We start from the raw sequence: 16,566 nt of genomic DNA, 5'->3' as shown, positions 1-16,566 counted from the left end.
GTTCTTTGCTACCAGGGCTACAGGTAGAACGTGCAGAATGGCATACAGTGCAGCTGTCGGGGTTGTTTTCAGGGCTCCCGTAATGCTAAGCATTGATAGTCTGCATACCCCCTCTAATTTTTTGAGGTTGCATTTGGGTGACTTTCCACCAAACAAGAACTCCATAGTATAGAATAGGGCTTACAATCGCTGTAAAAACCCAATGAGAAAGGGAGGGCGATAAGCCCCACGTACACCCCAGCATTCTTTTACATGCATAAAGTGCCGTTGAAGCCTTCTTAACCCTCTCCTCCACATTCAGCTTCCATCACAGCTTACTGTCTAGGATGATTCCTAGATATTTTGTGCAATCCCGAACAGTTTTACGGATTTGTTAATTCGAAAAGAAAAACCCCGGGATTTCCGTCTTCCTTCTCTTACGGTGGTAGATCTGCCAGCTCTGATCATGATGCTGTGGAATTATTCGCTGAATTCTTAAGGTCAACCTATTCGTCTAATAGTATCAATTCAAGTCATTATCCGTATTGCATAAATAGTTGAAATTGTATTTTGAATCCTGTAATTGACTACAACACAGTATTTCAAAGTCTCTCAGCAGTGAAACCAACAAATTCTCCGGGGCCAGATGGTGTACCCGGTTGTGTACTCAAGCACTGCGCTGTGAGTTTATCGGAACCGATTTTGAGATTATTTCAATTATCTATAAATTCTGCGATATTTCCCTCAATTTGGAAACAGTTTTTTATTAATCCCCTACATAAAAAAGGTAGCAGGTCTAATATTGAAAACTACAGGGGTATTGCTAAGCTCTCAGCTATCCCTAAAACCTTCGAGCAAATAGTTACTTGCCAGCTTCACCATATGTGCAAATCTTTATTATCTTCCTGCCAACATGGTTTTGTGGCCCGAGGGTCAACCACCACCAACTTACTGGAGTTTACTTCCATAGTAAGGGACGGCTTCCTGTATATACAACAAACACATGTGATATACACCGATTTTAGTAAAGCTTTCGACTTTGTCAACCACACTCTACTGATTCATTTTTTATTTTTATTTTTTTTTTTTTTTTGATTATGGCTCGGAAGCTACCTTACAAACAGGACTCAATAGGGTTGGTCAAAAAAATTGCATCTAAGACAATTAATGTAACCTCTGGCGTACCTCAGGGTAGCCATCTGGGCCCATTGCCTTTTACCCTTTTCATAAATGACTTACCACTAATACTTAAACATTCCCGGGCTCTTGTGTATGCGTATGATGTAAAACTTTGCCATACATACTTGCCCACGGACTTGTTTAGTCGGAACCTCCTTCAAGTTAATTTGGATTCATTTCAGAGCTGGTGCACAGCGAACCTACTCGTTTTAAACTGCTCAAAATGCAAGCTTATGACTTTTCACCGAGTAAAGCCATTTTTGACACTATATACTCTAAATTTTGCACCTCTGGAGCGATTATCTGCCGTTAATGATTTACGTATACTTTTCGCCCCCAAAACTATACTTTAATACGCATATTTCATTCATTGTAAATAAAGCAACGGGTATACTTGGCTTTGTTAAACGTTGGGCGAAAGAATTTAACGATCCTTATCTCAAGAAGATCCTATACACTTCCTTGGTCCGCTCAGTACTTGAATATTGCTCGTGTGTCTGGTGTCCTGGACACAATAATCATATAACGCGGATTGAGTCTGTGCAGAAGCAATTTTTAATATTTGCACTTCGCGGTCTTAATTGGGATTCTAGCATTCATCTTCCACCTTACAGAAGTAGGCTTCTTCTCATCAATCTGCCTACTCTTGAAAATCGTAGAATTCTACTTGGGGTGTTGTTCATCCATAAGCTGGTCGTCGGTGAGATTGAATCTTCTGAATTGCTATCTCGGCTTAATTTCGCTGTTCCCGCTAGGACGTCGAGACACTACGTACCTTTTCTTTTACCGCAAAAAGTGACCCTCTGGGGATTTGGTGCGTGCACTACAATGACCTGTATAAATGTATAAGTATCGAATGTTCGCTTCCTGCATTAAATCGCCTGATACTTTCTAATTTGACTTCTGATATTTTATAGTTTGATATTCTCTCTGAATCAATTTGAATTGTTAAATGCATAAGTTTATTTTTATTTAATGTCAATCTTATAATTTATAAGTTTAATACATTTTGTACAAATTTTATACTTTACCAGTCAACCGTTTTCCTTTTGTGTCGACTTTAAATAAAGAAATAAATAAATAAATAGATTCCTGCCATTCCCTGTAAAATTTGGTCATTTTTCGTTCTGATCGAAAATCGAGAAACGGCAGTGACGATGGGGCAACGCCGAAACCGGTTTGTCTCCAAACCAAATTTGACGGGATGACGGAAAATCGTTCCAATATACATCAATTATCCACCCTGTCGGGAAATCAGCAAAACAACACGAATTTCGTAAAACGGTCTCAGGTGTGTGGGCTGGAATCTCCGCATCCTCAAGAAATATCTACGTCATATAATCTGTGTCATACTGTAGTGCTATTCAAGCGGAAGTCCTCCCAATTTGGTAAACCTGTAAATCACTCGAGACCCTGAAGATAACGGGAAAGGTATCTATCTTTTCTGACACCGAAGCAACATGCAAGCCACTGAAAGCTGCATTAACGGAAACTCTAGAAACATCGGTTATCTGGATTCCGGTTCGTATTTAAATCGAAAGAAATGAGATGACAAATAAGGGAATAGCCAGCATCGAGGAAGGCATACCCCCAGTGGCAGCCAAGTTAGAAATTCGAAGTATTTATATGTAAAAAGTTCAGTAAAAGTGGAAGAGCACTATGAGCACCATGACCAGACCAAAATGACTGAAGTACAAGGGGTCTACTGAGTAGATATAGCGCCGAAACACATAAACTTATAGCAGGCCCCGTTCGTTGGGAAAAAGATGGGTATTCTGCATAATGACCACTGCAGAAGTTGTAAAGACTTAACTACCACACATACTGTTGAGCACTTTCTGTGTAAATGACCGGCTCATGGTAAGAGATCCTTCGGAAGCACCTCTCTGGAAAATCAGGACAGATTATCGGAAATAGGTCTTCCAAATGTTCTTGATTTTATAACAGCTCAGGCTGGTTGCAGTACAATAATATTATATACTTAACGTGCGTACCTACCATCGTATGTCTCAATCTCACGGTATCAAACACACAATGGATCCATGATCCCTGCCAAACACATCAGTGCACGGTCATTGGTACCAAATGGTGTACAACCACAAGGTCTTTCCTTGGTAAGATATAATGGCTATCTAAAACCTTTTCCATTTTATTAATAATCTACATCATGTTTCGACTCTTGAGACGCCATCAGATACATTATTCAATTTCACAATTAAGGGATGTGATTGGAGCCTTTTCATCACATAGAATCAAAATGTCCCTTCGCGTCTACGACATAACGTCTCAGCTATTAATCACATTTACAAAATCCGATGCCTAACGCAGTTGTAAACATTTCCACATACCCCACTCGTTCAATTATCATCCACAAACGATGGGCATCTGCTTTGTCTTCATTTACTCAACAGGTATACTCCGGGGTCACAATTAAGGGATATGATCAACCTTTCGTCCCCGCGGTAGGTATGCCTGTCGTAAGAGGCGACTAAAATACCAGATTCAAGGGGCTGTGTAGCGCAACCCTTCAGGTTGCCAGCGCAATATATAGCTTCTCCAAACCCAATTGCCAACCTCACCTATCCCCGGCGAATCCTGGTTCACTAACAGACGAGGCTCTGGCGACCCCAAGCTCCTCATGGAACTTGGCGGTGGGGAGGGAGGGAATGGCCTGAAGGGTAAATTTGGCCACATAAATCGTTCCCGAGATAGTCGGGCTAGCACCTTAATGGTGCTGTGGTACCGGAGCGTACCGGATCTGTATCCGGCAAAGGACCATCACATCGATAACACTCCCCAAAGCCTTCGGGGAGCAACCTTATCGCTACAACAACAACAACAACATCAACCTTTTGTTTGACCTTCTACAGAAGAATCAATTGAAAAATTTATGCATCGCTGAAAATAGGTACAGAGGCAGCTGTTGTGACAGAGCCTCCAAGGGAAAACCCTATTGCATTTTTTATTATCAACTTCGAAAGCAGAAGAGACCGCATAGCTTCGAAGAGAATACTTTACGGTCAACTTCAGTGGAGAAGAGTCCTCATAGCTCCGAAGAGAATGCTTTGTTGTCAACTTCAGTAGAGAAGATACCGCACAGCTCCATTGAAAATACTTTATCCTAAGTAAGGTGAAACCACCGCCCCGCTATTCGCCTATTAGATGGAAAGAAGATGAGACCCCTATAAAAAGATCAATGATAAAATATAAACAGATCACAGTAGGGTCGTGCAATGTGATTAACACACCAATCATGGATTGGGTAAGCTATGGTATTATAATCAGCTTTTAGGATCGGTATACCTACCGCGGGAATATTCTAACCCGTAACCTGCATGGAGATTGTTGTAGTACACCGATGCAACACTTAATAGGTTCAGACGAGTTTTATGGCATCAAAACGACTCTTCATTAGCTACTTGCGCGACCTGGGTCGCAGCCATTATAACTGCCTACCTATTATAACCAAATCAGCATCAAATACAAATGACTAAGGACAGTTTTCTAAAGTGAGCTTTAAGGTTTGGCCTAAAAGGTTCAATGCGGGCATATTAAATCAATCCGGAACCGGAACGTACCGGATCTATATTCGGAGGAGGACCAACAACACCGATAACTCTCCCCAAAACCTTCAGGAAGTGTCCTTATCACTCTCTTCTGAGCTTTATTATTATTATTTTTATTAATATTAAGCCTGCACTGCGACATTTATTTAGATCTATTGTGCTTCACCTTTCAGCCTATTACTCTATATGGAGGCATTTTAATATATTTTAGTATGTACCTCTTCAGGTTTTTACTCCATATCACGAGGGGATTAAGAGATTTTCGACTTAGATGGAAGAGTCTTGCAGAGAGACGCATTCGCAGAGCATAAACAATATAGCCTTCTTTTACCCAGTTTACTCAATCCAGTGTCGTCTGAACTGCTTTGTTCCCAGATACTTATGGTATCACATGAGTATGCCTTTGGGAGCCCAAAGAAGTTCTCAGCATCCTGCTTGGCTTTGTAGTCTGCCTGTTCATTACCCTCATGCCCCTGATACCAGGAAACCCATTCTAACAAAATTTGTTATTGGCTCCCAGACATTTAGGACTCAAATGCATTCATCAACTAGATTGGAAGTAATTGTGCAGGACTGCAAGGTATGTTAGGATGCCTGGTTGTCTGACATAATAAGGATACTCCTCTCTACCGCAAACTTTTATTGCAGCTCCCGTTTTTCTGCTATCAAATGTCTTCCGTGCCATCCGTGAACCAGACCTCTGAGTTGGGGTCAGTATATAGATTCCCTGTTTCTCAAAGAGTTCTGTCCACAATGGACAACTCTAAATTCTGTGAGATTCTGAGGATTGGGGCCATTGCGTCACGTAGTTGCAATACGGAATTTCCTATGAATTTTCTTATTACTTTCATATGCCATGTCATGTTTCCGCTCTTTAACTCAGAGATATTTTGAATTTTAAATGGAGCAAGTGTTGTTGTTGTTGTTATAGCGATAAGGTTGCTCCCCGAATGCTTTGGGGAGTGTTATCGATGTGATGGTCCTTTGCCGGATGCAGATCCGCTACGCTCCGGTAACACAGCTCCATTAAGGTGCTAGCCCGACCATCTCGGGAACGATTTATATGGCCACATTAGACCTTCAGGCCATCTCGCCCTCCCCACCCCCAAGTTCCGTGAGGAGCTTGGGGTCGCCAGAACCTCGTCTGTTAGTGAGGGTTCTGTCTAGTGTAGCTTTCATTGAAAATCGGATTTTAGTGGTGCCACCCAGGTATGGATCTGGCATGGATAGTTTTTTTTCGGGCTAAAATGTACTAGGACAGTTTCTTTGGATTGATAGACAATCCTTTGGTATCACACTACCCATCTTCTATGATGCACAGGGCTTAATGTATGCGACTAGATATTGTTCCCCTTGTACGTATACCTGTGATGCAGATTACTAAGTCGTTTGCATACAGTTATGTGTCAAATACATTAGATTTCAGCAACTGAAGGTCATGCATGACTGGAATCTGAGCTTTATAAAACATCTGAATTTTACCAGGGAGAATATACGTTGCCGGCAGGGAGGACTGCCTTCTGTTTCATACAGACATTAACAACCCTGTTTACAAAAAAGGCAGTACTTACCCGGAAGTGCTGTCGTGTGAACAGTGGCATGTATTGGACAAACATTTGTTGCACAGCAAATAAGGATAACGTCGCATTAAACAAGCATCATAAGCGGAATGGTCGCTATTCATTTGTACAGCAGACATAGACGTTGAATGTGTATGCTGATGCTGATTTGGATGATGGGGCGAGTGGAGCGTATGTGGATGCTGGTGCTGGTGGTGATGATGCTGATGTTCATGCTCAATGTGACCACCAGGCACATGTGTATGATGCACATGATGATGTGCTCCGTGTGACATAGCATGATGATGATGGGAATGTACATGATTATAATGATGCACGTGATGTTGTACTGGTGAATACATTTGTACACCAATAGGTTGAGTCACTATTGATGGCGGCGGTGCATTCGACGTAGGATCGTATGCTAGCGTTGTTGTAACTGTTCCTTCATAATGTGGCGTTGCATTTGGTGGTGGTGTTGGCGTAAGCACGTCAGATGGATAGTTGTGTATATTATGATAATTTGCGACAGCAGCAGCAACAGCAACAGATTCAGCTGGTGTTGTGCTCATATAGAAGGTCAGTGGATTTGGCTACAAAAGAAAGTTCATATATTTATTAATTTCGTTTTATTTTATTTTTTTCTTTTTAAAGGTCTATGTGTTTTTGTTTCATTGGTAGAAGTGAACGGACCGAATTGCTTAAAACAGCAGCACTTGGATGCTTAGTAAATTCGCTTAGTTCACCATCCCCACTATGCTATTTGTAGTATATAGTTTTGTATATGCATAAATATATATATATATATGTATTTGTACCTCGATTGATAGACCCAGTGTAGATGTACGTTCCCCGCGATCGTAGACCAACCCATATGCGGCAGCTAAAATTACAAATAAGGATAAAAAATTAATTCAAGGAAATTACTTGCAATGCATACGTAGCCTTAATGAGGAAGTACGTATAAAAAAACTACTTCTAGATAAATTTCAGAACCCTGACCGCGACAAGAATACACCTTCGGTTCATAATTGACTAAACTTTCTGAGGGTTTTCGGTTCGGATGGGGTGTTGTGGCACAATACATGTTGTTGTTGTTGTAAGGATAATGACACTCCCCGAAGGCCTTGGGGGGTGTTATCGATGTTGATGGTCCTTTGCCGGATGCATATCTGGTACGTTCCGGTAACAAGCGCCATAAAGGTACTAGCCCAACCACCTCGGGAACGATTTGGTATGACTACATGCAATCTTCTAGGCCTATCTATCCCACCCCCTAGATCCATCAGGAGTTCGGGGTCGCCAGAAACAGGATTCGCCAGGGGTAGGTGCGGTTGAAAATTGGGTTGGAGAAGCTATATTATGCGCTGACAACCGCTTGAGATCGTTGCGCTCCACAACCCCTTGAACCAATTCGGTATTTTATTCGCGTCTTACGACCGAGTATATTCTAGGGCCCATACATAACCCGCTGGGGCTGGCACAATACATCTGTGATAGTAGTGCAATGCGGTGAGATGACACAATCCCAAGTAGCATGGGTGGTTGTTTGCTGTGCTGCCTTTGCTGCTGTGATGCTTCCTTCTCCGGGTGAAATCCACTATTACAGTTTTGTTAGGATTGATAGACCATCCTTTGGTATCGCACCATCTCTCTATGATATAAAGGGCTTGTTTCATGCGATGTGATATTGTTTCCTCGTGCATCCCTGTGATGCAAATAATTAGGTCATCTGCATACCCTTGTGTGTCAAATCCCTTGGTGTGCAATAACTGAAGGTCATCTATGACCAGGGTCCACAGGAGAGGGGAGAGCACACCTCCTTGTGGGCATCCTCTTGTGGCCGCAATTGATTCAGTTGTCCTTCCCAGTTCCAAATGGATTTTTCTACTCTTTAACATGGACAGCACCCATCGAATTATTATAGGGCTTATGTCCTTGTCAATCATAGTTTGTTCGATAGCTTGATGTGTTGTGTTATCGAAAGCCCTTGATATATCAATAAAAGCGTAGAGGGCTATATTTTTTGATTCTAGAGCCTTTTCGATTTTTACCGTGAGACTATTAATAGCCGTCTCCGTGAATTTCCCTGACTGGTAGGCGAACTGGTTCCTACACAGAAGGAGTTTATTTAGATTGACCCCCCTGATATGTTGATCTAAGATTTTCTCCATACTCTTTAGGAGAAACGAGCAGAGGCTTATTGGTCGATACGACGAGGGAGTTGCTCGGGTTTCCCTGGCTTTGGTAAAAATACTACCTTAACCTCTGTCCACCTATTTAGGATATGGCCGAGCAGTAGTGATGCCTTATGTAAAGTGGATAAGACTGGGGCTATACGATTTATCCCTTGCTGTAACAGACAAGGGTACACCCCATCCGGTCCTGGAGACTTGAATGGGCTGAAATTAGACCGGGCCCATTGAACCTGTTTGACAGTGGTGAGCTTTGTTGCTAGGCGTTTTTCATTTTAGTAGAGTACCTATTCCGAATGTCGAAATGTCTTGAGATTGATAGGAGTGTTACTCTTTAACGATACATCGGCCTTTGCCAGTTCTTCCTTTTTTTCAATGCCGTCAATGTTCGTGTGACCGGGTACCCAAGTAAGCGTGATGGCGCAAGGTATGCTGCCTCTATATATATATATATATACCTAGTTTGGAAGACGGATGGATGTTGCGACTCTTAACTGTACTGAGAAAAGCACCGCGGGCCGTTTTGGACCCATTAGTGTAGAATGAGGTTCCGTCCTTGAAGGACACCTCACCACGAAGTTCTTGTCAAAGTTCAATGTGGTGATAGGTAATCTGTTCTTGCATCCACGTGGAGGAGCATTCAAAGGCCATACAGCTTTTCATTAAAGATTCTAGACTTCGTGTTTCTAATGACTGAGCTAGTAGCTGTAAGAAATATGTGGAGGTCATTAACAGCTGGTTAGGCATAACTTTTAGCGCCTCCTTTGGACTCGACCTATGTGCTCCTTTTACCCCTGCGCGTGCTGCCCTCTGTTTATTTTCTTAATGTTGTATTGCTTATTCTGTGGTGGCCACGACACTAATGCTCATCGCTACAACACACTAACGCTCCGTAAGATATGATGGGCCTTATGACCGCTGTATGTTCTACACATCATTACTTTTGGCCTAAGGCCCCAGTTCCTGTTAACTATTCTAAGTTGTTTACTTAAGGTTATGTCACCTCTAACGCAGTAACATCAATAAATAAAAGTCGCGATATACCTCCGAGGAGATTTAGGCCGAGGGTTTCCTCCTAATTGCGCCATGAAAAACACCTTAAAAATCAAAGTCGAAAAAAGTAAAAAAAAAGATATTTCGCAGGCTGGAAAATTATTTTTTTTTTTTTGGTATGCGTAGTGGAACTTTTTTCCTGAGCCCAAATCCTATCGAAAAATCGATGGCGGGATATCGGTTAACTTTCGTCCATGCAAATCGATCCACCCTAATATGTATAGCCATACCGTGCAAAGTTTTAGAATTTGTTTTTTTAGGAGAAGCTCTCAACGTTTCTATACATTCGTGATCTCTATTTTACAAACTTTTCACAACATTTATGTACTGTTTTGACTAGTATTTTTAAAAAACTGATAAAAAGCGCAGCGTTATTATACATATTTTACTTATAAATAATTAAAAACAAAAACAAACTTACATCCGTCGCCGTTAATATCCATTTCATGGTGATAAGTTGGAACTTCTATTTCATGTCGCATATGTCGTCGCATTTCCTCTTCATTATTCTCCATTTTTTATGTTTTTTATTTATTTATTCAGAATATTTTGTTAGCGACCTGTTCCCGTTATAGTTCACTTTATGTATAGCATCGTAATGACAAATCAAAATAAATGCATTAATTGCGCTTTTTACGTCAACCGCCTAAGCCACCTCAGCTGCGCCAGTGAGTAACTAAAATAGTGGAAAAGAAATTGAATAAACTACAGAACGGACAGAACTTACATACATATGTATATGTGTTTGTATGTACATTAGACTGCATCGCTCTCCCAACTAAGAAAAACAGATCCTATTCTCATACGAATTTTAAAATTTGTAAAAATTCAGAGCACAAAAATAACCATTAATGGCATAAGTCCTAAGATAGAGAAGTCTGATGAGGAATCGTTTGGCGGCTTCTTATATATTATTATCACTTCGGACTAAGGTGTTTTTGTTTGGCATTCCTTTAAACATCAAAATAAAAACTATCATCAATTTTGTTGTAACCAATAAAATCATTATCGGAGGCTGAGATAAGCTCAGTTTATCTCTGCTGTTGATGAAGAGCTTCGTCGTCATATTATCTGTAACAACCGATACCGACAGGTAATTGTTGTGTTATTATCGTCGAATGATCGGTTTATTATCGGCTTGTATAGCCGGGTTAAAGATGTGTCATCGATTTTATAGTAAAACTCTATCGTTATCTGTTTCCTCCTCCTGTTGGCGAAGGAGGGTGCAACACTCGCTGAAACGACGATAGACGTCGCAATCCGTTTGGGAGAAATCTAAAGGAGGTTCATATCTCTGAAGAGAGAAGACTTAAGGCTCGTGATGGGTATGCTAATTGAAGACTGCCTTCTGGCGTCACAAGCTTATAAGTTAGGTCCCGTCAGTAACAGGAAGTATAGGAAGTGTGCGTTGCAGGAAGAAACGGTTGAGCACGTTCTGTGTTCGTGTTCTGCGCTCGCCAGGTCAAGGTTCCAGTTATTAGCAGCGTCAGAGTTGACAGATCTCGAGTCAGCGATAAGCTAGGTCTAGAAAACTTCTAGTATTTGCCAAGAGGGTAGAGTTCTTCTGCAACATAAGTCCTAGTACCGTTTTGATCGTCAAACAAATTCCGGTAACACTATGGACACATTCAGTCTATGTGAGGTCTTTGTTGACCGGCCAGTTCAACCTTACCTTTACATATTTCCAAGTAAGCTAGCCACCTATCTTGATTTGGTGCTTTTCAATTTTATATATTGTAACGAATTTAGGGAAACTCCGCCTATTTTACACCTTCTACTAACGTCCGTATCGCTAAACTGTTAAATAAATAATTCCAATATTCAATAATGCAAAATGGTCTTTATTATACTACTTTGAGAGTACATCACAATAACTCTTACTTCACAACTAATCGCATAGCCATATGCGTGTGTATATGTGAGTACTACTTCGGCTGATGATTACATGTGTTTATGAGTATATCCCCGTTGCCTTGTATGTATGTGCGTAAATGATGATTAATGTGTTTATGTAGGTAGAGTGGCAGCTTGCCTTATTGTTGTTGTGCCTTTATTTAATAACCGCCTAGTGATGTAAGTATCACTTATTGATACTAATATTCGTCACAATATATTATTTTGTTTTTCCGCTACTACCTCGAAAACGAATTGACCCATTTGAATGAAACTTCGAACTGCGAATCATGGAACTAGGGGGTGGGGACGGCGGGATGGCCTAGAAGATTTAATGGTCGTATAAATCGTTCCCGAGATGGTCGGGCTAGTACCTCAATGGTGCTTTGTTACCGGAACGTAGCGGATCTATATCCGTCAAAGGACAATCAACGCCGATAACACTCCCAAATCCTTCGGGAAGAGGCTTTATCGTTAATACAACAACAACAACAAGGGTATAAACGGGAGTAGAAAAACGATCTGTCCGACAGTACTCGAAGGGCATAAAGAGGACCCGTCAAAAATTAAACGTCCGGACATAAACAGATACACTGAAAGAAATGGTGCTAGTAAAATCAACAAATCGGTTCTGTTGTTCTTGACTTAACGGAGATTCGGTGAAATTGATCGAATTATGGTTAATTCGACCGAGTTCTTTGACAAGCGAACAAATTAGTTTAGTAATTTCAACAGAAGAGAAATTGTCGCTCTTAAGTTAACAAAATTCTGTAAAATTGACAGATTCCCAATCAATCTAACTGATTTTTCTACTAGCACAACTGATCTCACTGGTCCTTTCAACAGCGATAAACAGTCAATACCATAGCGGAATGATACAAGGTGGCAGCATGGTGACATACCTACAAACATACATAAAAATTCCATGTACTTTGTTTTTGTAAATTCGATGGACAAATGTCAAAATCGTACTGCGCCGGAAGTTAATGTATCAAATCAAAAAAAAGTTTATAATCAGCTGTTCCATGCTGCCACCTTGTATCGTTGCGCCATGGTCAATACATAAGCAATTTCAAAGAGAATTTTACGCTGTACGCGCTCTCTTATTTGTACTTATGACGATGGTGCCGCTTGTTAAAAAAAACACCAAAATAAAAAAACCACCAAATCGAAAAAACACACAAAATGGGAAAACAACAAAAAACTAGTTTTTCAGTTATCAATACAAAACTAAAAAACACTTTTTTGAATTTACTGTGCAAAAAATGATGAGATACCGGGACACCTATTTATCGGGTATAATTTTGCAACTTCTCCTCCAAGCGAAATGCAAAATTGCGCCCTCTTGTTGCAAAAGTTTCGTTTGAACGAACAGGATTTTTCCAAAGTTAGTAACATTTTGTTAAAGTTTTTACAAATTTTCACTCACGCAAACGAATCTAATAAGATAATAAAAAACCATGGTATAAATATTACCAGGTAAAACCATTTACTCTTCTTGGCCATAATGGTTTTTTGAGTTTTAAAAAAATTTTAAAATCACTCTCTTAAACTTTGTGGAAATGCCAAACCAAAGTAAACACAAAAGAAATTGTTGGTTTGACGTTTTTAATTTTTTTTAAATCCCAAAAAAATAAAATGCTTATGAAATAAGTGAAAAAATATTTCGAAGTTTTGAATTCGGTTTTTATGTATATGGCAAAAAATGGATGCCTCGTCCTATTTTTGCAAAGGGACAAAAGAAAAGACCTTACTTCTTAACCTCTTCTAATTAAGAAGCGAATGTTGGAGTCCATCCCTATTGATTTTTCATTCATCTCTCTTCACTTGGTTGATACGTCTTTAACCCTTAAATATGCTGAAACTTTACTTTATAAGATATCAGCAGTCTCAAATGACTTCGGTACTGCGGAAAAAAATTATTTTGGAGGTATTCTTTGGTTTGTTTTGGCCCTTTTCCTCGCGGTTGGAAGCTAAATTTTTTAATTGGCGCTTAACCGTTTAGGAGATGCTGGTCGGTACGTAACAAGTCACTCCTGCTAACGCTGTTTCGCGATAACTGACGCCAACAGGGGACACCAAGAGAGATTAAAGCCTTCTCCCACCTGCTTCTCCGAACCCAGTGATCTTCCCATAACTTGCCCACGCCAGCAAAAACGCTGTAGCTCTTCGCAGCTTAGCTAAACATCATCGTCCAGTTGGAGTATGATAGTTCGTGGAGTCTGAATTTTCCGGCTGAACGGTCAAAGTCTGCCGTCGTGGTGTAGAGCTAGTGTGTTGGCCTATCCATCAAAAATATTTACGAAAATTTGTATAAATGGTATTGATTGTCCCTCGGGATTACCTTGGCGCCAAAAGTTCGTCCGCCTTAGCAGATACAATTATTTAGGTGAGCCAGTTCGTAGAAAAACGAATACACGATACGTAGCCTTCAAATTGGATGGAAAGCTAGACCTTAATCTCCTCAGAAATATATATCACACCAAATTGTTATTATTAGTAGGCGGTAAGTCGGGTTTTTCTTCTCGTCGCGCAGACGCAGATAAATTTCTAAACAATTTGTTGAAGAAAATTCCTCAGAAGAGGATCGTGGCCTGATGCTTCTTTTTGCGGGCAACCACAATACAATTCTTGAATTGAAAATTCTGGAATGCGGTTGACCGTTGAGATTTCTTTCCCACCAAAAAAAAAAAGTTATTTCCACCAATAAAAAATTCGGTTTTGGATAAAATATCATAATATTAAGTTAGAACTCAAAAATTTTTGACGCTGGTAATACGCGTCCAAAAATACCGAGAGAGGTGTCAAAAGACTCGTATTGACCTCGACAACAATAATCCAAAGGCGGAAAATAAAAATTGTTGATCGATCAAAAGATATTAACGAAACACCGAAAAATTATCCCGGAGTGCTCCGAAACCGAGGGTGGGATCTATAGTATTTTTGCGCAGAACACCTTTCTGCATTGGAGGCCTTTGGCCGCGCTTATAAAAAATTACTTGGGTGGGTCCAACACCGGTTTGGAGACCAAAACTATATCCGCAAAACACTTACATATGTTCACAATTTTTTTTGTGGCTACCACAAAATCATCAAAATTACAACAACCACATGAAAATTTTCAAAACTTCTCTTGCAAATATCTCTTGACAGACCCAAAATTTTTTACCGCCGCTTTCGGATTTGCTATCCCGGATCCAAAATGCGTCTTTTGATACCCCTCTTGATATTTTTGGACGTGTATTAAGAGTGTCACGCTGTCGCATAGAATTACAGTTTGTTATATTTCTGTTATGAAATCAAAACCAAAATAAAAAAATAAAAATGTGAGAGCAGTGAGAACTTAAAAATTTTTTTAAACGTCATTTCGACTCTCAACGGTTTTACCTTGTAATATTTATACCATGATAAAAACATCCTTTTTAATGTTGATGTTTCCGACAACATAAAAGTTCGAGTTGTTTTGGAATCGTTTCAACATAAAGTGTTACGAAAATTAAACTTGCCGAATTACATGTTAAGTTACTCCAGTGGTGAATTACCTTCCTGCGATTTGATTCTTTACTTTTCTATAACTTACAAGTTCTCTATTTAAAATGTTATGTCAAACATTTATACCAAAAGTTTTGTTCGAAACAATCAAGTGTGGCAACTACATGCGAGAGAAGAAATTGAGAATGAGCTGAGCTGCAACTGAAAGAATTGAGTATCAGTTTTGTGACTACTATTTTCATTTCTATTTCAAAATCGAAGTTCAAACCTATAAATTAATAAATTATAAAATATAAAATTTGGTGAAAAGGCGTTTAATAAAACAAAATAATAAAGTGTATAATGTTTAATGTGTGCCAGCATACTTGATGTGCGCCCAATTGACGTTCGGTTAGTAGGTGCCACCGTGGTGTGATGGTAGCGTGCTCCGCCTACCACACCGAATGCCCTGGGTTCACACCCGACAAAGCAACATCAAAATTTTTGAAATAAGGTTTTTCAATTAGAAGACAATTTTTCTAAGCGGAGTCCACCATCGGTAGTGTTTGGCAAGCACTCCGAGTGTGTTTCTGCCATGAAAAGCTCTCAGTGAAAACTCCTCTGCTTCGCAAATACCGTTCGGAGTCGTCATAAAACAAGTAGGTCCCATTCAGCCAATTTGTAGGTAAAATCAAAAAGGAGCACACGACACAAATTGAAAGAGAAGCTCGGCCTAAAATCTCTCCGGAGGTTATCGCACCTTACATTTATTTATTTATATGGCAACATAGGTACTTTCGTACAAAGCTGTCGCAACAACTTTTTTGTTCATTTGACTACTAAAACGGTCAATCACGAATCAACGATTTGTGCGCAGTTGATTCATCATCTTGTTGCGATGGATAAACATTGACATAAATTTCGGTTGAATTGATCCGTATTTCGGTTGATTTTACCAGTATTTTTCTTTCAGTGTACAATTGGTCACTCCAAAAAACATGTTCAAACAAAAGGAAGCACTCCAACCCACATAAAGAGCTTAGAACTGTCTATAGTCGCATATTCATTTGCGACTCATTCTGGATTCATCCTACACTAATCGCATTTTTTGCAGGGCAACTACACTAATCTGTGTCTTGTTCAATGATAGAATGTCGTTTAATTTGAAAAATTCCTTAACAACTTTACATACATACATAACAATGATACATTCAAGCATAATTTTTAAAAATACTGCCAACTATATATGAATGCCAACAGGATATATGAATGTTCATCTTAGTTTAAACGACCAAGGTGGCAAAGTAAAGCTAAGATTTACCCTAACTGTAGCTTAAACTAGCACCTTGTAGCATCGACAACTAGCTGGCCATGGTTGCACGAGGCTTCGTGACGCGCTTAGTGTACATATCCATGTATGAATAAATTACTTACGATGAAATTACTTTGGTTCGTACTACGAACTTCGTAGGTATTTAAATTTTCCATTTAGCGTTATTCCAAAAATAGAAATTCATATCTATAAAAGTTTATGTTGCATTCAATTTCCTTTTAGTTAATTTTCAAACTTTAGAGCGAAAGAATAGCTATATTTTTTTACATCTATATAAGTTTCCGCTTAAACTTTATATGGTCTGCTAAGCGTTTAAACTTTATCTATCTACTCTTCTG

General features: G+C 39.7%; 1 protein-coding gene across 4 annotated transcripts in view; it reads right to left on the bottom strand.

Moving 5' to 3' along the window:
* Positions 1 to 16,566, bottom strand: part of LOC137236478 (uncharacterized) — a 52,105-nt gene that overhangs the window by 17,522 nt on the left and 18,017 nt on the right. For all 4 annotated transcript variants that reach the window (XM_067759124.1, XM_067759121.1, XM_067759125.1 and 1 more), the window contains 3 exons: positions 9,953 to 10,207; positions 7,102 to 7,166; positions 6,296 to 6,876 (listed from right to left, as the gene is read on the bottom strand). In XM_067759124.1, the coding sequence (XP_067615225.1) occupies positions 6,296 to 6,876; positions 7,102 to 7,166; positions 9,953 to 10,046 (740 nt within the window). In that variant the 5' untranslated portion in view covers positions 10,047 to 10,207. The remainder of the gene's footprint in view (positions 1 to 6,295; positions 6,877 to 7,101; positions 7,167 to 9,952; positions 10,208 to 16,566) is intronic.

The sequence above is a fragment of the Eurosta solidaginis genome, chromosome 1 (genome assembly GCF_040869045.1).
Source record: "Eurosta solidaginis isolate ZX-2024a chromosome 1, ASM4086904v1, whole genome shotgun sequence".
NCBI lineage: Eukaryota > Metazoa > Arthropoda > Insecta > Diptera > Tephritidae > Eurosta > Eurosta solidaginis.
Note: the sequence above shows the minus strand (reverse complement) of the source record. Positions and strands in the feature narration are given on the sequence as shown.